The sequence below is a fragment of the Caretta caretta genome, chromosome 11 (genome assembly GCF_965140235.1).
Source record: "Caretta caretta isolate rCarCar2 chromosome 11, rCarCar1.hap1, whole genome shotgun sequence".
Classification (NCBI taxonomy): Eukaryota; Metazoa; Chordata; order Testudines; family Cheloniidae; genus Caretta; species Caretta caretta.
The window spans coordinates 11722420-11746196 of NC_134216.1; the positions used below are offsets into that span (position 1 = coordinate 11722420).

General features: G+C 42.7%; 1 protein-coding gene across 1 annotated transcript; it reads left to right on the forward strand.

Moving 5' to 3' along the window:
• Positions 1 to 5111: 5111 nt before the first annotated feature.
• Positions 5112 to 23266, forward strand: LOC125644710 (CD63 antigen-like). The gene is made up of 8 exons (XM_048869079.1): positions 5112 to 5186; positions 7312 to 7500; positions 14559 to 14633; positions 16565 to 16660; positions 17696 to 17845; positions 20784 to 20867; positions 21472 to 21533; positions 23224 to 23266. The coding sequence occupies exons 1-8, from the start codon at positions 5112 to 5114 to the stop codon at positions 23264 to 23266; spliced, it is 774 nt and encodes a 257-aa protein (XP_048725036.1).
• Positions 23267 to 23777: the final 511 nt, after the last annotated feature.

Below are 23777 nucleotides of genomic sequence, written 5' to 3' on the forward strand. Positions count from 1 at the left end.
GCAGGCCACAGAATTTCACCCACCACTCCTAAAAAAGACCTCACACCTATATCTGTGCTATTGAAGTCCTCAAATTGTAGTTTGAAGACCTCAAGGAGCAGAGAATCCTCCAGCAAGTGACCCGTGCCCCATGCTACAGAGGAAGGCAAAAAACCTCCAGGGCCTTCCAATCTGCCCTGGAGGAAAATTCCTTCCCGACCCCAAATATGGCGATCAGCTAAACCCTGAGCATATGGGCAAGATTCATCAGCCAGATACTACAGAAAATTCTTTCCCGGGTAACTTGGATCTTACCCCATCTAAAAACCCATCACAGGCCATTGGGCCTATTTACCATGAATATTTAATTACCAAAACCATGTTATCCCATCATACCATCTCCTCCATAAACTTATCGAGTTTAATCTTAAAGCAAGATAGATCTTTTGCCCCCACTACTTCCCTCGGAAGGCTATTCCAAAACTTCACTCCTCTGATGGTTAGAAACCTTCGTCTAATTTCTAATCTAAATTTCCTAGTGGCCAGTTTATATCCATTTGTTCTTGTGTCCACATTGGTACTGAGTTTAAATAATTCCTCTCCCTCTCTGGTATTTATCCCTCTGATATATTTATAGAGAGCAATCATATCTCCCCTCAACCTTCTTTTAGTTAGGCTAAACAAGCCAAGCTCCCTGAGTCTCCTTTCATAAGACAAGTTTTCCATTCCTCGGATCATCCCAGTAGCCCTTCTCTGTACCTGTTCCAGTTTGAATTCATCCTTCTTAAACATGGGAGACCAGAACTGCACACAGTATTCCAGGTGAGGTCTCACCAGTGCCTTATATAACGGTACTAAAACCTCCTTATCCCTACTGGAAATACCTCTCCTGATGCATCCCAAGATGACATTAGCTTTTTTCACAGCCATATCACATTGGCAGCTCATAGTCATCCTATGATCAACCAATACTCCAAGGTCCTTTTCCTCCTCCGTTACTTCTAGTTGATGCGTCCCTAGCTTATAACTAAAATTCTTGTTATTAATCCCTAAATGCATGACCTTACACTTCTCACTATTAAATTTCATCCTATTCCTATTACTCCAGTTTACAAGGTCATCCAGATCCTCCTGTAGGGTATCCCTGTCCTTCTCTAAATTAGCAATACCTCCCAGCTTTGTATCATCTGCAAACTTTATTAGCACACTCCCACTTTTTGTGCCCAGGTCAGTAAATATTCAATAGGAAGAAGAAACTTGAGAAGTAATGAGGGTAAAGCAGACCTAACAGTCATGGTGGACAGCATAATGGACTATGACTTTGCAATGTGATATCTTAGCAAAAAAAAAGTCAGTGTAATTTTTGGGCTGTCTACATAGAAGCATGACATCACAGAACAGAGAAGTAATAGTCTGTCTATGGCGAGAGGGTGGCTACATCTGGAATACTGTGTTCAGTTCTGGGCACCTCATTAACCATAAAGATACTGACACTTTGGAGGCAGATCAGAGAAAATGCTCAACAAAAATGTTCTGAGGGGGTAACAGAACTGACATATGAGGAAAGATTAAAAGAGCTATTTGTGCAATAGCTTTGGTAAACTGTGACTAATGGCACAGTCTAACCATCATTAATAAGTATTATTTAACACTTAAATAATACTAGGTGCAGGAGGGAGGAAGAGGAATTTTCAGTAGTGCTTAGCATTGGTCTAGCTGCTCTCATTGATACTGATGGAAATTTACTGTTGATTTCAATGGGAATGTAGTTAAGCCAATGAGGAGTGGTTCTGAAAATCCTGCCCTTCGTGTATAGACCTCAAAGAATTTTATAGATGTGTGTAAAAGCATCATTATCCCCGTTTTACAGAGAAGGCACCTAAGACAGTGAAAGAAGCTATATGATTGAACCATGATCCTGTAAAGACATATGCAGGTGCTTAGCTTTATGAATGTGAGTAGTGCTATCAGTGGGACTATCCTTGGGAGACTATCTCCCTGTCAGGAAGATTTTCCTAATATTCAGCCCAGTTTTTTCCATCTCTCAATTTGTTCATTAGAATGGTGGTAATACAGGGTAAATGTTTTTAAAGTGCCTACGTTCCATTTTCAAAAGTGATTTGGAGTCACATTTTTAAAGGTACATAGGTGCATAAAGATGCAGACAGGCACATAGCTGATTTCAGTGAAGGCAGCTAGGCAATTCTGAAAATTCGACTAGGTCCCTATCTATATCTTTGGGTTTCTAGGCCCTGTTCCAGAAAGGTGCTTAGGCACTTAAGTCTCAGGTTTGGTGCTTAAGTCCCAGGTTTAGGCTCCACTGGGATCCACAAAACTGCTGCTGAACCCTGTAGGTGCCTAAATTTACTCGGCACCTTAGTTTCTAGAGTAGAAGTTCCCTACACATCTATGTTTCTGCCTCTGAGCATGTACGCTGTTGCCTTCTTCCAGGCAGCTGGATGCAATGACAGGGGTCAGCCACCTCCTGAGTGCCCCTTCATGGCCAAAGGTCACTTTGTAGTACCCTGCCTCTGTTTCCCCAATTTCAGGGCCCTTTAGCAGACTGCGCACACTTTTCCTGTGGTCAAAACACCCCCTCTGAGGTCTGAGTTTATTCACAGAAAATAAACAAAAGTCCCAAATTAAAGTCCAACAAACAGACATTTCTCTTCCTATTCCCTGGCTGTTTTGCTTGGAGAGCTCTGCAATCCTTCCGCTGCTTCGGGGTCTCTCCCGGGCCTCCCTGTCTGGACAATTTTGCAGACCCTTCTGTTTGTCCCCCTGCTTATTCAGGTTCTCTCCCAAGACTCCCTGCCTGGAGAACTTTTGCACTGTTTTCCCTGTTGGTTCAGGGGCTCTCCTGCTTTAGCAGGCCACTCCCAGCCATTTCTTGCTGAAGTCTAAGGGAATATCTACACAGCAACGAGAAACCCATGTCTGGCCCCTGCCAGTTGACTCGGGCTCGTGGGGCCCAGCCTGCAGGGCTGTTTCATTGATGTGTAGGCTTCCGGGCTCAGGCTGGAGTCTGAGTTCTGGGACCCCTCCCACATCACAGGGATCTAGAGCCCAGGCTCTAGCCTGAGCCTGGAAGCCTACACAACAATGAATCAGCCCTGCAGCCTGAGCCCTGCGAGCCTGAGTGTCTAGTTGCTGTGTAGACATACCCTTTGTCCCACGTCCCAGGACTCTGCTGGAGCCTGCTCACTCCTAGCAGTCTCTGTTCTCCCTGACTATTTAAGTACTTATCCACAGGGGAACAGTCATTGGGCCAGAGAGAGAAGAGTGGAGTGAGAATGCTTCTGTGATTCAGTGAATAGTTCAGTGATTGGGACACCCATCTAGGAGGTAGAAGACCCAATCCCCCAATGCCAACCACTCTTTCCTTATTTACTCTACAATGGAACAGGTTCAAACGGAGAGACAGAAAGTAGTCCCTATCAGAATATCCTTTAGTTCAGTGCTTAGCTCAACCATCCCTGAGAGGTAGGAGATTCCTTGTTCAAATCCCTGCCTTCTCTGGTAGTGAAGGGGGGGAATTAAACCTGGGTCTCCCACATCCCAGGTGAGTGCTCTAACTACTGGGATAAAAATTATAAGGTGGGCTCCTCCTCCGTGAGTCATTTTGTGTAGAGTGAGGCCAGTAGCTAACTCATTTCTGCAAGAAGCAGTTTAGGCAGCCGGTTCCTATTAATGGATTTGCAAGCAGAGACAGGTGTCTTCCTGAAGTCTGGACTTAGCCACTTATCTCCATGAGAGGGGTGGACCTTAGCACACACCCCTCTGGTTGGCATCCTATTGGCTAGCTGAAGTGGCTTCCTGCCTCACATGCTAGCTTTTCATGGATCAGAGTCTAAGGCAGGGATCAGCAACCTTTGGCATCTGGCCCACCAGGGTAAGCCTCCTGGCGGGCTGGGCCAGTTTGTTTACCTGCTATGTCCACAGATTCAGCTCATTGCGGCTCCCACTGGCTGCCTTTCGCCGCTCCAGGCCAGTGGGGGCTGCGGGAAGTGGCATGGGCCTGGAGTGCCCACCCCGGTTGCAGAGAGACAGAAACAAATTGAAATACTTCCCACTGCACCTTTAAAAGGAAAATGTCTAATTGCTGGGAACCCATTTTGCTTTTTGTATGTAGCTCAGGGGCAGGCAAACCTTTTGGCCTGAGGGCCACATCGGGTTTCAGAAATTGTATGGAGGGCTGGTTAGGGGAGGCTGTGCCAGGCTGTAACCCTGCCCCCTATCTGCCCCCCCCCTTGCGTCTCATCTGCTGATGCCCCTCCCCCCCCCGGGACTCCTGCCCCATCCAACCCCCCCGTTCCCTGACGGCATCCACAGGACTCCTACCCCATCCTCCACACACACACACCTGCTCCCTGACCGCCCCCGGAACCCGATTGCCCCCCACCACCACATCCCCCCTTCCTGACTGCCCCCCGGGACTCCTGCTCCCATTCAACCCCCCATGTTCCCAGTCCTCTGACTGCCCCGACGCCATCCACATCTCCACCCCGACCACCACCCCGAACTGCCTTGCCCTCTATCCAACCCCCCCATTCCCTGACCCCTTACCGTGCAGCACAGAGCAATGGTGGCTGGCTGCGCTACAGCCGTACCGCCCAGAGCATTGCGCCGGTGTACTGTAGTAAATTGCTCTCCATAACTGCTACCAGTAGCACATTCCTACGCAGAGCAGCCTGGAGCGCTGAGGCTGTGGGGGAAGGGGAAGAGCGGGGGGAGGGGCCAGGGGTGAGCCTCCGGGGCCTGGGCAGGATAGTCCCACAGGCTGGATGTGGCCCACGGGCCGTAGTTTGCCCACCTCTGATGTAGCTAGTACATAAGGGCAAATTCTGATACCCTTTCTCCCCATATGTAGTATCTTATTCCTTGAGTATTCCCGTTGGAACCAATGGGGGTATTGACAGAGTAATGTATTACTCAGTAGGCGCATAAGCATGTCAGAATGTGGTCCTTAACAATTACACCTGTGGATCTTTAATCTAATTGAAATTTGCCAATAAGAACAGAACTAGATTTAAATTGCTGACAAGGGTGGCAATTACAAACCCATATCAGAAATATTATTTCTGTCTCTTGTGATGTTCCTAGCAGGAATGGTCTAGTGGTTAGCTGGCAAAATGAGGAAAATAGATTCTAGCAAGAAGCTAATATTAATTAAAGTTTGCTTATATTTTATTGATTTGTTTTATTGGGTAAGATTTTTACTATCTTTTGACTTATCTTTTGTTTAATCCTGTTTGGATCTTGATTAACTTTTTAAAAAACTTCTTGTCATCTGAAAAGTTATGTTTATCACACTAATGAATTCAATGAAAAATATAACTATTTATGTATACCTTTTTAGTTTGATAATAATATATAACTCCTAGATGAATGTTAAGATTAATTTTGAAGTGTGTAATAGGAAATGCTAATCAAGTCTTAATGTTTCTTCTAATCCTATGTAGTCATTTGTTGTTGGGCTTTTGTTTGTTCTGTGGGTTTTGTTTTGTTTTGTGGTGGTGGTGTTTTTTTGTTCTCCTAACAGTTTTTATTATTGTATTAGATGCTCTGTAATTATGGGTTTGTAGGGTGAGTGTGTGTGTGTGTGTATATATATGTCTCAATTTCTCTTAGTGTGTGTGTGTATATATAGTAGTGATACAAAGTACTATATTTTATAATAGGTTTCAGAGTAACAGCCGTGTTAGTCTGTATTCGCAAAAAGAAAAGGAGTACTTGTGGCACCTTAGAGACTAACCAATTTATTTGAGCATTAGAGTGATTCACTGTAACAAGGATTTATTTATTTTAATCTTTTAACTAGTGTCTGTTGTAAGATATGTTGTAGGTGATGTGCTGGGTGGTTGTTTGGTTTTTTTTTTTTTTTAAAGTTTTCAGTTAATTGCTTGTCTAGGATACTACTTCTAGTTTTTATCCTCCAGTAGTTTGTTGTTAAATGAGTGGCTTCCACCAGTTATATCAACTCTGAACCTGATTTAAAGAGGATTCAAGACTATTAGGAAGGCACTTTTTTCCTTTACGGGGCCTGGTGGAAAATGAAGCTGATCTATTTTAAACTGTGTATTAAAGCTTGACCTGCTTATTTCCCAAGAGTTGAGTATTTGAAAGTCTTGTTTTGGTTTGTGTAATTAACCAGTTATTAGTGTGAAAAACTAATCTCTCGCCAGAGAAAGCAGTTAATCACACGCAAACTTTAAACAGCAACATTCTGGAGGCGGTTTTCCAACAAGAGTAAAGAAAGACGCTATGTTACCATAGCCTTACATATAAACCTACTTTTTTTTAAATAGGAATCTTTGTTAGTTACAAGTCTGGTTTCATGCTGAGAGAGGAGGACCTAATCAGCTATTGTGTGTGTCTCAAGGGTAGATATTCTTAAAAGTCGTCTTCTCTCTTTCTCCTCTTAGACTGTAAGGGACTCCCTCTCCGATCTGTTTAAAGGTGGTTCTTTCTTGGTTGGAGGGATCCTTGTTATATAATAGGAGGCATTTCCCTATCCCTTTCCTAACCTACACTCCTTCCCATCTTTAACTAAAATGGGGAAGATGGGAGCTGCTCACTACTTTAGAACAACTGATGTCAAAAGTCCAACTCTTGTTGCAGTTCACTTTGTCAGTGACCACTGCTGACTCCACCAATCTTGCTTAGAGGAGTCTCTCAACAAGTCTTGTTCTGTCCATTCCCATATGCTTGAGAGAGGCAATGGAATGTCTTTACTGCAGCGTTAACTTAAGTGTTGCCCCAATGCAAGCCCATCTCCATTCAAGGATTCTTGTGTGTGATCATGGTGGCCTAAATTGAATTAACTGGCCCCAGAAGCAGTGCAGGCTACAGCTGGAGTTAGCCCAACTCATTAGCTGCTAACACAACCACAGTGCAGCTCAGGTGTTGTTTCACAGTCTGGCTGCTTTCACTCAAGCTAGGGTAGTCAAGAGGGATTGACTCAACGTTGAAGGTGTAGACAGACCTAGCCAGAAGCAGACTTGGATGCCCTGCCTCTTTTCCTCCCCCACCCATCCCTCCAAAGTCCATGAAAGGCGCAACTTGCTATTATGGTACACTTGGAGATGGGCCTCATTGTAGAGCTGGAAACTACTGTGACTATTGCCTTGAACAAATAGCATGATGTTCCATTGTGCTCAACATGAGATACCAACAAGTAAAATCTCTTCAAAGAGGATTCTTGTATTGTAGTCTCTTCAGTGGGCTGATGGCTATTGGGAGCTACATTTTGATAAAGGATCTTTGATCATTCAGATTGTTCCTATCTGACAGACTTTAATGTTATCTGCTCTCTCCCCCTACTCCTTCCAGGTTTCTGGGGTTGTGCTCCTGTGCATAGGAGTCTCTGTTCAGATGAAACTCCATGATGCTTTCGTGTTGGTGAATGAAACCTCGTCTGGTGTCCCTGTGATTATCACCATTGTTGGTGGTGTGATCATCTCTGTCTCAGCCTTTGGTGCAATTGCCATATTGAAGTCCAGTCATACGATGATCAAAGTGGTAAACCATCTTTAGCTTGATGTCTTGTCTATGTGGGCTCTAGAGTGTAAATTTCAGAGGTTAAAGAAATCTTCCTTAAGCAATAGGGTGAAAGCAGTGGCTATATGTTGAGGGTGCCTTGCTGAACCCCACATACTCACTTCTGCACTGTCCACACCTGCCTTCTAACACTGATGCATCTGATGTTGGTTTACAAATCTCTGAAGGTTAAGGTGGTACTATGGGGTGAAGTGAAACAAGCTTTTATCTCAAATGTAACATGTTTGGGAACTGACTTGCCAATGCTTATGAGTGTGAAAGGGCTAATTATTGGAGAACAAACAAGTATATCGCTCATTCCAGTTGCAGGGCTACCCAGATTCTGAATTTTATATATAAAACTAACACTCCAGTCTCTGAGTGCAGTTACTTTAGTGGGACGGGATAATGGCAAAAAGTTAGCTTCTAAAGGGCTACAGCCAAACTTTTCAAACATGAGCACTTAAGTTAGACTGCTCAAGTCATTTTCTGGCACTAAATGAATAACTTGATTCTTTTCAAAATTGCTCAGGATGTGCATCTCCTATTGACTTCAGTGGGATTTGTGTCTACCTGACACTTAAGCTTTGCCTAAATATGGATTTGGGAGTTCAGCATACTTGGGTTAATCCTCTTATGTGGGGAAGCTTTTTTTTCCCCCCATGCACGGTGTTGATTCAGATGCTGCAGACATCTTTTTGCAGCACAACTTTCCATTGAAACCAGTGTGCAATTCTGATGTTCAAAAACGATAGAACAATATACGCAGTGGTCTGTACAGATGTTGATGTTGCCCATTGATTTCCAGGGCTATTTTAGTAGTTTAAAAAATCCTGTTGTCTATAACAAATATGCAAAGTACTAGGTTACCTCTTTCCTCTCCTTGCTCACTCTCCACATACTGGGTTTACCTGCCTATTATAGGGTCTCTCTTTCCACTAATGCCACTAGGAGTTGAGCACATTTCTTAGAAGACAGGACCTTCTAAGTCCCTCAAATCAATAGAAGCAGCAGACTACAGCTGTAGCCAAATCAGCTTCTGAAATAAACCTCCTAGTTTTGGAAAGAACAAGCCAAATATCAGCTATTGAACTTATAGCTGTTACATGTAATAGTAGTTACATGAAAACTTTTTTGTATCTTACATTTTTCTTGAACAGTGTGTCTTAAGTACTAAGCACTGTAAACAAAATTGGATGACCTGGCCAGCATATATAGGTCCTGACTCTAGGAGGAGAGATGCAGAGTTTTTGTGGGTTTGGGCCCTAAATACTCAAACTTCACTTAAGCTGAAGGAAATCACTTTTTGTTTTTTAAATGAGCATTCTCTGGGAAATGTGGCTTGGAAATATGGGTCCCTGGACTCTATAGCAGATAATGGCATCTAGATGCCGGTGGCTAGTTTGTTAGCAAACTACTATGTTCTAAATATTTGATCACTCCAATGGGTAACCAAAGTAGCATCTTACTCCAATAAGAATTAAATTGGCTGACTGCAAAGGAGACTTTGGAATTAAGCAGGAAACAGAACCCCTCCTAATGGGAATATTTGTAAGGCAGGAAGGAAAGGGAGAGGTTGTAACATTCATATGCATAAAGCCACAAGAATCAAACCTAGGATCATATAATTCCTCCAAAAAATACCTGGGACAGGAACCCACAAGGGGAGAGGCAACTCTTGATTCAGTCCTGAGTGGAGCACAGGATGTGGTCCAAGAGGTAACTATAACAGGACTGCTTGGAAATAGACACCATAATATAATAACATTTAATATTCCTGTGGTGAGAAGAACACCTCAACGGCCCAACACTGTGGCATTTAATTTCAGAAAGGGGAACTAGGCAAAAATGAGGAGGTTAGTTAAACAGAAATTAAAAGGTACAGTGGCTAGAGTGAAATCCCTGCAAGCTGCATGGACGCTTTTCAAAGACCTCATAATAGAGGCTCAACTTAAATGTATACCCCAAATTAAAAAACACAGTAAAAGAACTAAAAAAAGAACCACTGTGGCTTAACAACCATGTAAAAGAAGCAGTGAGATAAAAAAGGCATCTTTTAAAAAGTGGAAGTCAAATCCTAGTGAGGTAAATAGAAAGGAACATAAACGCTGCCAAATTAAGTGTACAAATGTAATAAGAAAAGCCAAAAAAGAGTTTGAAGACCAGCTAGCCAAAAACTCAAAAGGTAACAACAAACTGTTTTTAAGTATATCCGAAGCAGGAAGCCTGCTAAACAACCAGTGGGGCCCCTGGATGATCAAGATATAAAAAGAGCACTTAAAGATGATAAAGTCATTGCAGAGAAACTAAATGAATTCTTTGCTTCAGTCTTCACGGCTGAGGACGTTAGGGAGATTCCCAAACCTGATCTGTCTTTTGTAGGTGACAAATCTGAAGAATTGTCACAGATTGAAGTGTCACTAGAGGAGGTTTTGGAATTAATTGAGAAACTTAAGAGTAACAAGTCACCGGGATCAGATGGTATTCACCCAAGAGTTCTGAAAGAACTCAAATGTGAAATTGCAGAACTGTTAATTATGGTTTGTAACCTGTCCTTTAAATCAGCTTCTGTACCCAATGACTGGAAGATAGCTAATGTAACGCCAATATTTAAAAAGGGCTCTAGAGGTGATCCTGGCAAGTACAGAGTAGTAAGTCTAACGTCAGTACCAGGCAAATTAGTTGAAATAATAGTAAAGAATAAAATTGTCAGACATATCGAAGGACATAAATTGTTGGGCAAAAGTCCACATGGTTTCTGTAAAGGGAAATCATGTCTTACTAATCTATTAGAGATCTTTGAAGGGGTCAACAAACGTGGACAAAGGGGATCCAGTGGACATAGTGTACTTAGATTTCCAGAAAGCCTTTGACAAAGTCCTTCATCAAAGGCTCTTAAGTAAATTAAGTTGTCATGGGATAAGAGGGAAGATCCTTTCATGGATTGAGAACTGGTTAAAAGACAGGGAACAAAGGGTAGGAATAAATTGTAAATTTTCAAAATGGAGAGGGGTAACTAGTGGTGTTCCCCAAAGGTCAGTCCTTGGACCAATCCTATTCACCTTATTCATAAATGATCTGGAGAGAGGTGGCAAAGTTTGCAGATGATACTAAACTGCTCAAGATAGTTAAGACCAAAGAAGACTGAAGAACTTAAGAAAGATCTCACAAAATTAAGTGATTGGGCAACAAAATGGCAAATGAAATTTCATGTAAAATAATGCACATTGGAAAAAATAACCCCAACTACACATACAATATGATGGGAGCTAATTTAGCTACAACTAATCAGGAAAAAGATCTTGACGTCATCATGGATAGCTCTCTGAAGATGTCCACACAGTGTGCAGCAGCAGGGATGTTAGGAATCATTAAAAATGGGATAGAGAATAAGATGGAGAATATCTTATTGCCCTTATATAAATCTGTGGTACGTCCACATCTTGAATACGGCGTACAGATGTGGTCCCCTCATCTCAAAAAAGATATACTGGCATTAGAAAAGGTTCAGAAAAGGGCAACTAAAATGATTAGGGGGTTGGAACAGGTCCCATATGAGGAGCGATTAAAGAGGCTAGGACTTTTCAGCTTGGAAAAAAGTAGACTGGGGGAGGGGGGGCTATGATAGAGGTATATAAAATCATGAATGGTGTGGAGAAAGTGAATAAGGAAAAGTTATTTACTTGTTCCCATGATGTAAGAACTAGGGGCTACCAAATGAAATTAATGGGCAGCAGGTTAAAAACAAACAAAAGGAAGTTCTTCTTCACTCAGCGCACAGTCAACCTGTGGAACTCCTTGCTTGAGGAGGTTGTGAAGGCTAGGACTATAACAGGGTTTAAAAGAGAACTGGATAAATTCATGAAGGTTAAGTCCATTAATGGCTATTAGCCAGGATGGGTAAGGAATGGTGTCCCTAGCCTCTGTTTGTCAGAGGGTGGAGATGGATGGCAGGCGAGAGATCACTTGTTCATTACCTGTTAGGTTCACTCCCTCTGGGGCATTGGCCACTGTCGGTAGACAGGATGCTGGGCTGGATGGACCTTTAGTCTGACCCAGTATGGCCGTTCTTATGTTCTTGCCACAGATTATGCCTATTACTACTTGTCCTACTACTTCTGTGGACATGGAGAACAATTGAACACAGTCCTTTGGTTAAGTCTTCAAATATGTTAAGGGCTGTTAGAAGACCCATGCACAGTCTCTTTTTTTTTTTTTTTTTTCCTCAAGACAAAACATGCCCAGTTTTATTTAACCTTTCCTCATAGGTCAGGTTTTCAAAACCTTTTTTATCATTTTTGTTGCTCTCCTCTGGACTCCCCAATTTATTCACATCTTTCTTAAAGCATGGTGCCCAAAACTGGACACAGTATTCCAGTTGAGGCCTTACTGGTGCCAAGTAGAGCAGAACAATAACTTCCAATGTCTATCTTATGACACTCCTGTTAATACATCCCAGACTATTAGCCTTTTTTGCAATTGCATATCACTTGTTCACTTGTATTCATTCAGTATGTGATCCACTATAATTTCCAGATCCTTTTTTGCGGTACTCTTGCCTAGCTAGTTATTTCCCATTTTGTAGTTGGTGGTGGTTATTCTTCTCCTTCCTAAGTGTTGTACTTTGCACTTGACTATATATTGCTTCTCCAAACTGTCAAGGTCACTTTGAATTCTAATACTGTCCTCCAAAGTGCTTGTCCCTGCCTCCGAAAGATCTACAAATCTTCAGCATATTTTCCATTCCATTATCAGTCATTAATGAAAACATTAAACAGTACTGGACCCAGCATAGGACTCCACTTGATCTGTCCTTCTAGTCTGACAGACAACCATTGATAACTACTGAGTATGGCTTTTCAACCAGTTGTTCACTCACCTTATAGTCATTTCATTTGGACCATATTTCCTGAATTTTCTTAGGAGTGTCATGTGGGACTGTGTCAGAAGCTTTATTAAAACCCAGATAAATCCCATCTACAGCTCTCCCCTATCCTTTAGGCCAGTAACCCTGTCAAAGGAGGAAATTAGGCCGGTTTGGCATGATTTGTTCTTGAAAAATCCCTGTTGGCTTTTCCTCTACAATTCTACTATCTCTAGGTCAGGGGTGGGCAAACCTTTTGGGCCGAGGGCCACATCTGGGTGGGGAAATTGTATGCAGGGCAGGGGTTGGAGTGTGGGAGGGAGTGCAGGGTGTGGGAGGGGGTGCAGTGTGCAGGAATGGGCTCAGGGCAAGGGATTGGGACAGAGAAGGGGTGTGGGATGTATTAGGGGTCTCAGGGCAGGGGGCTGGGGTGCAGGAGGGGAGGGAGCTCAGGGCAGGAGGCTGGGGTGCAGGAGGGGTGCAGCAGGGGGCTCAGGGAAGGGGGTTGGGGGGCAGGAGGGGTGTGGGGTACAGCAGTAGGCTCAGGGCAGGGGGTTGGGGTGCAGGGTGCGGCGGGGGCTCAGGGCAGGTGGTTAGGGTGCATGGGGGTGCAGGGGACTCAGGACAGTGGGTTGGGGTGCACGGGGGCTCAGGATGCAGCAGGACAGCAGGGGGTTGGGGTGCAGGAGGGGCGCGGGGTGCAGCAGGGGGCTCTGGGCAGGGAATTGGGGTGCAGCAGGGGGCTCTGGGCAGGGAGTTGGGGGGGGGAGGAGGGCTTCGGGCTCTGGCCCAGCACCGCTTACCTAAAGCGGTTCCGGGGTGGCAGCGGCACGCACCGTGGCCAGGGCAGGCTCCCTGCATGCCTTCCCTGGCCCCACGCTGCGCCACTCTGGGAAGCAGCCGGAACCACGTCCCTGTGCAGCCGCTGGGGGGGGGGGGGGGCGGGAGGCGCACAGAGCTCCACGTGCTGCCCTTGCCACGCCTCCAGGTACCTCCCCGAAGCTCCCACTGGCCATGGTTCCCCGCTCCTGGCCAATGGGGGGTGATACCTGGAGGCAAGGGTAACACACGAAGCCCTCTGTCCCCCCCAACCCCACCCAGGACCCCAGGGACGTGGTGCTGGCCACTTCTGAGAACGGCGCGGGGCCTGCAGCACCACGGGGGGCAGTCCCGCAGGCCGGTTCCAAAGCCCTCAGGGGCCAGATTCGGCCTGCGGGCCGTAGTTTGCCCACCCCCGCTCTAGGTGCTCACAAATTTTTCTGTTTAATAACTAGTTCCAGTATCTTTCCAGGTATGGATGTTAGGCTGACTAGTCTATAATTCACAAGTCCTCTCAGTACCTATCTTTAAAAAGAGGAACAATGTTTCCCCTTCTCCAATCCTCTGAGACCTCCCCCGTCCTCCATACACTGTCAAAGGTAATCGCTAATGGTTCTGAGATTGCTTTAGCTAGTTCCTTAAGTATCCTTGGCTGAATGTCATCAAGCCCTGCCAATTTGAATACATCTATCCTACCTAAATATTCTTTAAGCTATTTTCTTCATATTGGGCTTTGTCCTTCTCCCCATGTTGTTAATATTAATCGTGTTAAGCATCTGGTCACAATATACAGTTTTTTATGTTTTTTTGTTTTTAGTGAAGACTGAACACCTACAATGCAGTCCTTTAAGGCCATCTAGTAACTTTAAAATATTGTCTGTCATATGCCACAAAACTTAATTGCAGTTGAGACAGAAATCTGACTGTAGACAATTACACAATCCCCAGAATATTTGCTGAGTTGCACTAACTATAGCAGCTCTTAACAATTATGGGTTGACATGAAATCTTTCTGGATGTGTTCAAACACCCTCAACCTGGCTACTTGTGACTGACTTACTTGCATCTTATTATTTGTCATAATCTATTACTTCCAGAAGTGACTTGGATGGATGCACAGTGTGCTGGCCCCTTAGGCTTACATTTCCTATGATAGATCTTCCAATTTTATATACATTTAAAATTGAACTATGGGATGATGCAAGGAAAAATAAAACCAAGGTAAAGATGCCAGTGCCTCTTGATATAGTATATGTAACACTGACTAGTGATATGTTTGGTTGGATTAATCTAAAACAAGAGTATGCTAACTGTGCATTGTGAGAAGATGAATGCTACCTGAAATTATTATTGTTAGTTCACAGGCATGCTGCTGATTATCTTCTTGATTGAAATCATAGTTGGCATCTCTGCCTACGCTTACAGAGCGAAGGTAGGTGTGTGGAAACTTAAAGTATGTGTAGTGCTGACAAATACCATGCTTTCTTTATGTGAGAGGTTTCAAGTACAGGGTCCTTTCCAGGAACCCTAGTTGGCATCACAGATTTCTTTGCTGAAAGTGTATTTATGGTTAAGAAGTTCTTCTATAAAAAGCCACACTAATTGCTCAACAAAACTCTAAAATTAACTTGCTGAGTTGAGTGACTCTACTTTTTAGCACTGAATTCTTCTCCATACAGCAACATTACTATAGTTTAATCCCAAACGTAGAATATCTGTTACTAGAGATCCATGAAATCACAGCTACACTTCAGAATTCTAGGTTGAATTTTATTGGGACAGATGGAGCAACAACCTATGGAATCACAAGTCTCTTTTATAGTATAACCACATGCTGAAGTATCTACCTGAAAGCTTTGCATATGAGATTGAAGTTTCTGAACCAGTAGCCACCATTGCGACCAGGGAGGTAAGGACTCCAAGTATTAGCATAATAACTTGCAGGTTACAGTTCCACAGGTTTCTCTGACAAAGCTTCATAGTTAAAATTGGTCTGAAAACCTAGTTGGGTTGAGTGGCAGCATGCTAGACTGCCAGTGATTGGTGTTAGCATAGGTTGCAGGTGAGAGAAGGGAGATGGGTAGACCTAGAACTTCAAGCCTTGGCCCACTAAAAGCTATAAAACAGTATGGAGAAAAACCTCTCTAAGGGGGAGGTCAAAGAGGGCACTAGTACTCGAGGTAACCAAACATCAAGCATGCAGCTGGCTCTTCACCAGGTGGGGCAAGCGGGAAATCAGCAAATGCAAAGGTGTCGAAATAGAAGTATACAAAGCAATACTTTTATATTGGCAGAATTCTAATTCTTCCCTAAGAACTCAGCTAGGTTTTCCTTATGGTTGGAAGCGAGGGTGATCTTAAAATTTAATCTCCAGTATTAACTAGAATTGGTATTCCCTAGAGTTATAAGGATAACCTGAAACTAATGGTAAAGATGTTTATATCGCATCTTCTGCCAAGAAAACATATTTTACATTTAGTTGAACATCATAATGGTAAGTCCAAAATCACCACTGCTATTTCTAAATGCAAAATAGAATCTGGGAGGAGGCGGTATGGAGAAAAAAACATATTTTGGCTGTATTACTGGAGCAGTCAAATAGCTAGAACTCATTATGGGCTTGAGCAAAACCAGAAGCCTTAAAAAGAACAATGCTCCCATGTCTAAATCTGGCTGGAAATGTTTTCGAACTGCATAAGCCACATAATGTTAATTGTAAGACTGATGGCTACTTTTCTTCCAGCAGCTTAAGAATTGTCCTTCTAGTTAGGGAAATGACAATGCTCACTAGCATCTCTGAACCAGAGCTTAGAGGTGCTCAATGAACCAACTGCTGAGAATGGGGTGCAAAGAAACTCGTCCACAGCAGGCCTCACTACTAGCAGAAATTGAATCAGTACTACATAACGGTCTGTGCCATGACTAATGTCTTGTGTTCAGCAATAACAAGCATTTAGGGATGTATGTGCACATACACACACACACAAAATGGAGAAATTTATGGAACAAGTTCTTTTTTTGACTTGGGACTTGCACTTAAATATGGCTAACAGTGCAGAGACAGGATGTCTGGCTAATAGTTCAATTTAATCTCTGATCTTGAAATTTGCATGTGAAAGGTTCCAAGTGCAAATATTGTGTTTGATACAAGGTCTCCTAGTGAGCTTTCAAAGATCACTTCTTCTTTAATACCCCTTCTAGTTAATGTTGCCATTTTTGTGGTGAAAACACATTGCCAGAAATAGCACGCTATGTGGGTCCAGTACTTCCATGATTCTCTGGAGGACAATGCAGTGTGCAGGAACTTGTCCACAGTTACATCTCTTCTGTATGCATATATAACGAATTCTACTTTACTTACAGCTGCATGACAACCTACTGAGAAGCTTCCTGAAGACTCTTGACAAATATAACAGAGAATCCCAAGTAACCAAAGGAATAGACCACCTACAGGAGAATGTAAGTGATCTCTCCTATGCTACAATGAATAGAGGAATTCACTATAACTTTCTTTGTATTGTATGCCTCTGAGGGCACATAAAAATGGAGGCTGTCACTTCTGCGGGCTCTCCATCTTTCTCTTAATCTAAAGCCCCCAAATTTGTTCTGCTTACCCCCTTCATAAGAGACCTACATCTTGCTTTGGTTCGTCTGTTAATGAATTTCAAGTATAGAATCTGCTTCTGCTCAAACTATGAAGTGATCCTACTTGTTTCGTTCAGCTTCTTGGGGCTGGTACAACTGCATTAGACATGTGTAACCAAGTTGTAATAAAAGAATGAGATGGGAGAGTTCTTCTCCCACAGGAGATCACCAAGCAAGATGACTTGACTAACTGAAATCCTATTTAAAAAGAATGCTCTTCATATCTAGAACATGTCTAATTTTGGGTAAATAAGAATAGACTTAATCTTGCTTCCTCCAGAAGGGTTAGAAAACAAGTCTAGGCTTGAGATTTAACAAACTAAACCGAACTAATGTGTGTTCAAACCAAAAGCATAAGAAATCTAAGATCTTTGCCTCACGTTGGCAAGAATCTGAACTCTCTCTCTCGCTGAATGATGATCAATTATAACTACAATAACCTAAGGAGTTCTCTCAATGAAGATCTAGTCAAAAGAAACATGCTATAATTTGTTAGATTGTTTTGCAATGAATAATGCAACCAGGCATAAAAAAGGCATTCCACAAAGCTTAAAAACTCAAAGGGAAGGCAAGTAATGGCTTCTGACAAACTCTTTGAATAAGTCTCACTTAACAACTTGACCAGGTCTATCTGTTTTAGAACTGGGAAGTAGGCCACTTACATAGACCAGCTGGAAGGTAACTTGTCATCCCAGGACTGTCTGCTGCTACTGTAATAATCTGAACAGCTTTGGAAGTCTTCCTAAGACCTCTGCCTTGGGCTCAGGGTGTTACAAAAATCACTGTAGCAGAAATCTTTTTTGCTTAAAATTCCACTATTTCACTTACTTAAACTGTTGTTCATTCCAGTTCCAGTGCTGTGGTGCTCAGAACTACACCGACTGGTTCAATACTACATTTGGATCTCTCAGTTCAGCTGTTCCAAATAGCTGCTGCAAGATGGTAACGAAAAGTTGTGGAATGAATCTAAGCAACGATACTGCTAACATTAACCAACAGGTATCTTTACTCCTCAGCTCTAGCAACAAATTCTCTTACTAGGTAGCATGTGATGCCAACTTGTCAGTGCTCCTGTCACCTTCATTGGGGAAACTTTAAATTACTAAAACTATGGCCTACAGCCTCTGTCTATAATGCAGCTGGCTGTTTCAGAAGAACAGGTAAGCATTCCTTTAGAACAAACCTGTCTAAGGCATCTGTATACCCTTATTACTGTAGTACCTCTCAACTATATTGAGATTATCTTCTATTCACTTCTCTGAAGTAGGGAATTACCACTACCCTCTCCCCCTCCAAATCTGTAAAATGGGGAGAGAGACTGTAGCACAGAGAAAGTGACTTGCCCAAGACCACACAGGAAATCTGTAGCAGGGGCCAGGGAACTGAACCCAGACCTCCCAAGTCCCAAGCTAGCACCCTAGGCATGGAACAGGCCTTCCCCCTTCTTTAAAGAGAGAGGTCCAGAAGTATATATCTGTGGCTGAATGTGCAGGAGGTGAACTTGTCTAAAAAGGTGACAAGGTAACTCTTGTTCTCTTAGTACCAATATAATGATAAAAGTAGAATAAAAATAACACTTAGGATTTCTGTTCCTGGTCGGTTCAGACAATTGCTCAAGTAACCTTATTAGAGGTGGTGGGATCCATGTTAACAGTGAAATGACTGACTGCTCATTTGCCCCCCTCATCCAGACTTTTATAGGGGAGGTGTAGTATCTTGCTTCACAACTAAACTGACACCAGAATTTCTAAATCTAGCCAATGGCTCTTACATAAAATATTTTGTATACCAAAGAAATTCTTCACTCCAAATATATCCCTCACTTTTCAGCACTAGCCTATATTAGAAGGCTGAAATATGCATGGAGGAAGCAAGCATGATGCGATTTGAAGCAGCTAACAATCAGCAAAATCACTTGTGTGCCGAGTGGGCTCGGAAACTTTGCTGGATTGCAATGGCATTTGGTTCTGCCTGCTGTAATGCTTGAAAAAACTGGTGAACTACCTATAATTAAAGCTATGTTTAACTGAGTCAGTTGGATCTTTTCTAATTTGGCATCACCTTGTCTTCTCCACTATCCCTTTGACTAGGCAGCTATAAAAACTGCATGGTGGAAGGAAGTGCATAATTATGGAAAACCTATTTTCAGTAGGGGGAACCAGTCTATCAAAATCCCCATCCCTCTTCCTATGCCTGAAGTTCTTTTGCTATCCCATTGTTTGTACTTTGGAATTTGCCCTGTGCTTAGAGTCTACACGTCTAGCATGTCTGTTCATGCTACTGTTTCTGGTTTGCTAATCCAAACATGGGCTTTTGACAGTAGGACCTTTAAGCACCACAGAGGTCACCCTCTGACTTTTTCTCCCCCCTCCACCCCCTATCTTTAGTCTGTCTGTTTCTTTCCTAACTATGCAATAATTCTCACTTTAAAAATTGTTGTTCCTTGAACAGTAGTAAATTCTCAGCCATAAGAATTTGTATAAGCAGTGGATGTATTGTTTCTTGACTTTAGCAAAGCTTTTGACACGGTCTCCCACAGTATTCTTGTCAGCAAGTTAAGGAAGTATGGGCTGGATGAATGCACTATAAGGTGGGTAGAAAGCTGGCTAGATTGTCGGGCTCAACAGGTAGTGATCAATGGCTCCATGTCTAGTTGGCAGCCGGTGTCAAGTAGAGTGCCCCAGGGGTCGGTCCTGGGGCTGGTTTTGTTCAATATCTTCATAAATGATCTGGAGGATGGTGTGGATTGCACTCTCAGCAAATTTGCGGATGATACTAAACTGGGAGGAGTGGTAGATACGCTGGAGGGCAGGGATAGGATACAGAGGGACCTAGACAAATTGGAGGATTGGGCCAAAAGAAATCTGATGAGGTTCAATAAGGATAAGTGCAGGGTCTTGCACTTAGAATGGAAGAATCCAATGCACCGCTACAGACTAGGGACCGAATGGCTAGGCAGCAGTTCTGCGGAAAAGGACCTAGGGGTGACAGTGGACGAGAAGCTGGATATGAGTCAGCAGTGTGCCCTTGTTGCCAAGAAGGCCAATGGCATTTTGGGATGTATAAGTAGGGGCATAGCGAGCAGATAGAGGGACGTGATCGTTCCCCTCTATTCGACATTGGTGAGGCCTCATCTGGAGTACTGTGTCCAGTTTTGGGCCCCACACTACAAGAAGGATGTGGATAAATTGGAGAGAGTCCAGCGAAGGGCAACAAAAATGATTAGGGGTCTAGAACACATGACTTATGAGGAGAGGCTGAGGGAGCTGGGATTGTTTAGCCTGCAGAAGAGAAGAATGAGGGGGGATTTGATAGCTGCTTTCAACTACCTGAAAGGGGGTTCCAAAGAGGATGGCTCTAGACTGTTCTCAATGGTAGCAGATGACAGAACGAGGAGTAATGGTCTCAAGTTGCAGTGGGGGAGGTTTAGATTGGATATTAGGAAAAACTTTTTCACTAAGAGGGTGGTGAAATACTAGAATGCGTTACCTAGGGAGGTGGTAGAATCTCCTTCCTTAGAGGTTTTTAAGGTCAGGCTTGACAAAGTCCTGGCTGGGATGATTTAACTGGGAATTGGTCCTGCTTCGAGCAGGGGGTTGGACTAGATGACCTTCTGGGGTCCCTTCCAACCCTGATATTCTATGATTCTATATTTGAAATTGTAGCCTTATTAATTACTGTCAATTTTTTGTCTCTTGCAAGCCATCTTTTCTTTGATAAATATCTTTAATAAAACTTGATCAGTTACAGTTGCAACAAAGTTTGGATTATCTCTTTTATGGATGGTACAATTGGACTGCTGTACCCATTGTAATAGATCTTTCTAAAAGGGGTACCATATTTATATGCAGTTCACTTTCTACTCTTATGGGTACTGGATTCCAATGTACATGCCAGATGCAGTAATTAGCAAACATTCTTTCCCCCCTCCCTCCAGGGATGCATTCAAAAGCTGAAGAAGTGGGCTGAAGAACATATTGCTCTTATTGGAGGGGTTTGCATAAGTGTTGGATTTGCACAGGTAAACATTGTGTAGTGCCTGTCTTGTCTTCAAACTGCAGGTGGTGGTCCTCATGCAAACGAAACATGGGAAGAAGTACAAGGCTCAATACCTGAAATACTGAGGCAGAATAAACTAAACAGATTTAAATTAGCACATAAGTTACTGGATAGTAAATGATTTAACCCTGTGAAAGAAGCAAGTCTCTTTAAACTTGGTCCACTACACCCTTGCTTTGTGATGACTGACTGAGCTATGGACTGAGAAAGCACTGGTCATATTTTGACTAACGTGTGAATGGCAGCAGTGCACTAGACAACTTTGATTTAGTTGGTGTTGGTCCTGCTTTGAGCAGGGGGTTGGACTAGATGACCTCCTGAGGTCTCTTCCAACCCTAATCTTCTATGATTCTATGTTAAATCTACACAAATGTTCTAAGCATCAGTGCCGTGGCAAAAAAGGAATTTTTAGGTCTAGTAGTATTAGTGGATCCCATCTGCAGTGAAATGGTATTCTCCCAACAATGGGTCCATTAAAATGTATGGGTAAATTGTTTAAAAACTACTTTTAAACACTAGCAAGGTTAAGCTTAATTTCTTATCTCTACCCTTTTCTTCCCCCTCAGTTACTTGGGATCTTATTTAGCTACATGCTACTGAGACTACTTAATGAAGATTATGTGAACTTGTGAGCCTTCAGAATGATTGTGCAACTTAATATATGAATTTTATGAGTTTCCTTACTTGTCTTTTGATCCGACTATGCTTAAAAGGCTATGTTGCATAAATTGAACAATTAAAAGAATTACCTGTCTTCATGAGATGCGATGGATATCTGTTACACAGCTAGCTTTCATGGTAGGAGGTGGTAGATATCAACTGTAGAAGCTCAAGGTTCAATTGCCTTTACAAAGTTAGAATGAAAGGGTGGAAAATTAACTGTCTTGTTCAGGAAAAACTTGTTGGGATTATAGCAATACTAGTAAAAAAAAACATGCCTAGCTGAGGGCTATTTCAATTTCTTTTACTTAAGTTATACTAGCTGTCCAAAACAGACTGTGAGGAAAGAATTTTTTATTGTTGGTTTGGTTGTAGGAGGCCTGTGCACGCTTTTGCGTGTGCACACACAAAAAACAAACCAAAACCTTTCCCTGAGGATTGCTGCAGTGATAGTCTTGCCATATACTACTGCATGTGAAGGAGGGGATTAAATTTAACTGCATATGACTTGTCTAATAGTACTACATCACATAATCAACTCTCCTCCTCTGCATATAACAATGAACAGTGGTGCCCTCAAAGTGAGGGGGAGACACTTTGACAGCTCAGCTATCATAGCTTCTCTCTGCAATGCACAGCTACCATTGTCTCCCTTCAGAAATGCCACATCTGCCTTGGGAAAAATCTCTTGAATTAGGATATCAAATTGATTCGTCTGCCTTCTATGGACAAAATAAAAGTATTAACATAGTTTGATTGTTTACTTACAGTATCCTATGACAATCTAGAAACCCCCACCCAGTGAATCGCAGCATGTTTTATCACCTGTTTGCAAAGTGGTAACAGGACATTTTGGGGGGAAATTCACTTTCCAGCCACCCATTTTACAAAAATGTATTAAGCCATTCAACCTTTATAAAACCTGGCATATTGGAGGTTCCTGACTTCTGGTATGAGCATGTATATGTACTCTAGTAAGTCATAGAAGATCAGGGTTGGGAGGGACCCCAGGAGGTCTAGTCCAACCCCCTGCTCAAAGCAAGACTAATCCCCAATTTTTGCCCCAGATCCCTAAATGGCGCCCTCAAGGATTGAGCTCACAACCCTGGGTGTAGCAGACCAATGCCCAAACCACTGAGCTATCCCTCTTCCCCTCCCACACCAACTCAGTAGGAGGAAAGTCCTAAATTTTTGTTTTATATCTTCAACAGTTCCCAAACTTCCAATGCCACTTTGCTTATGAACTGCACAGTTAAACTGCTTATAAATAGAATTTCTTGGGCCTTATCTTCTGTCATCAGCCTGACTTTGAAATCTGAGTATGAACAATGTCTTGAAGGAATAAGAAGGCCAGGCCAAGTCTTAAAAGCATTCTGAATCACTGAAGTCACTATTTAGTCTAACTTCATTTTTCTTAAGTAGGAATGCCAATTGGCATTCCTTACAGTCACTTTCTGCCATCTCATGCCTTAATTACCAATCTGTTGCAATAACTTAAATAATCACATTTCTATAAAACTGCTAGGTAGCATAACTTAACAAACGTCCCAATTGTGGAATGTGCCTTTTCATAATCTTATAGAATCTCTTCAAAGTTGAAACTGGGTGTGAATTTTGACTGTTAACCTCACTTTTGACTATTTTTTTCCCCAATGTAGAGACCATGTCAAACTATCACTCACTTGTCTAAATCATACCTAGAAAAGAAGTAGTTTTGGAAGGCATTATCTGTAGTCAGGTGAGAGCAGCAACAAACAGCAAACATACCAGCTCCTAGAAAACTAGACACACCTTTGAAAAGACAGAGTAATGTCAAGAGCCCCTACTAGAGATCAGGACCTAATCAGACTAGGCCTTCTACACTGTCTGACCCTTTGTGTTGTGAAGAGCTTACTTAAATAGTCAAGATGGGAAAGGGAGATAACACAAGCAGAGCAATGTTTTTAATTGTGGCACTGATGCAACATTTGCAGACTTTCTAATATGGCTGCATTCTGTAGACCAAATGTAGAATATCCGACTTCTTAAAGCAAGGAGCTCAAATAAATAATTCCTAAGCAAGAGCTAGTGGTAAGGAATTGAGCATGGCCTCCTTGTGGAATGCAGGTGGTAGGAAGCTATGAACTATTTCTTAAAAGGATCTTAATCTACCTTGCACAAGGCCCTCCAATGCTAATTCAGATGCTTCACCCATCATTCCATGTTCTGGAGG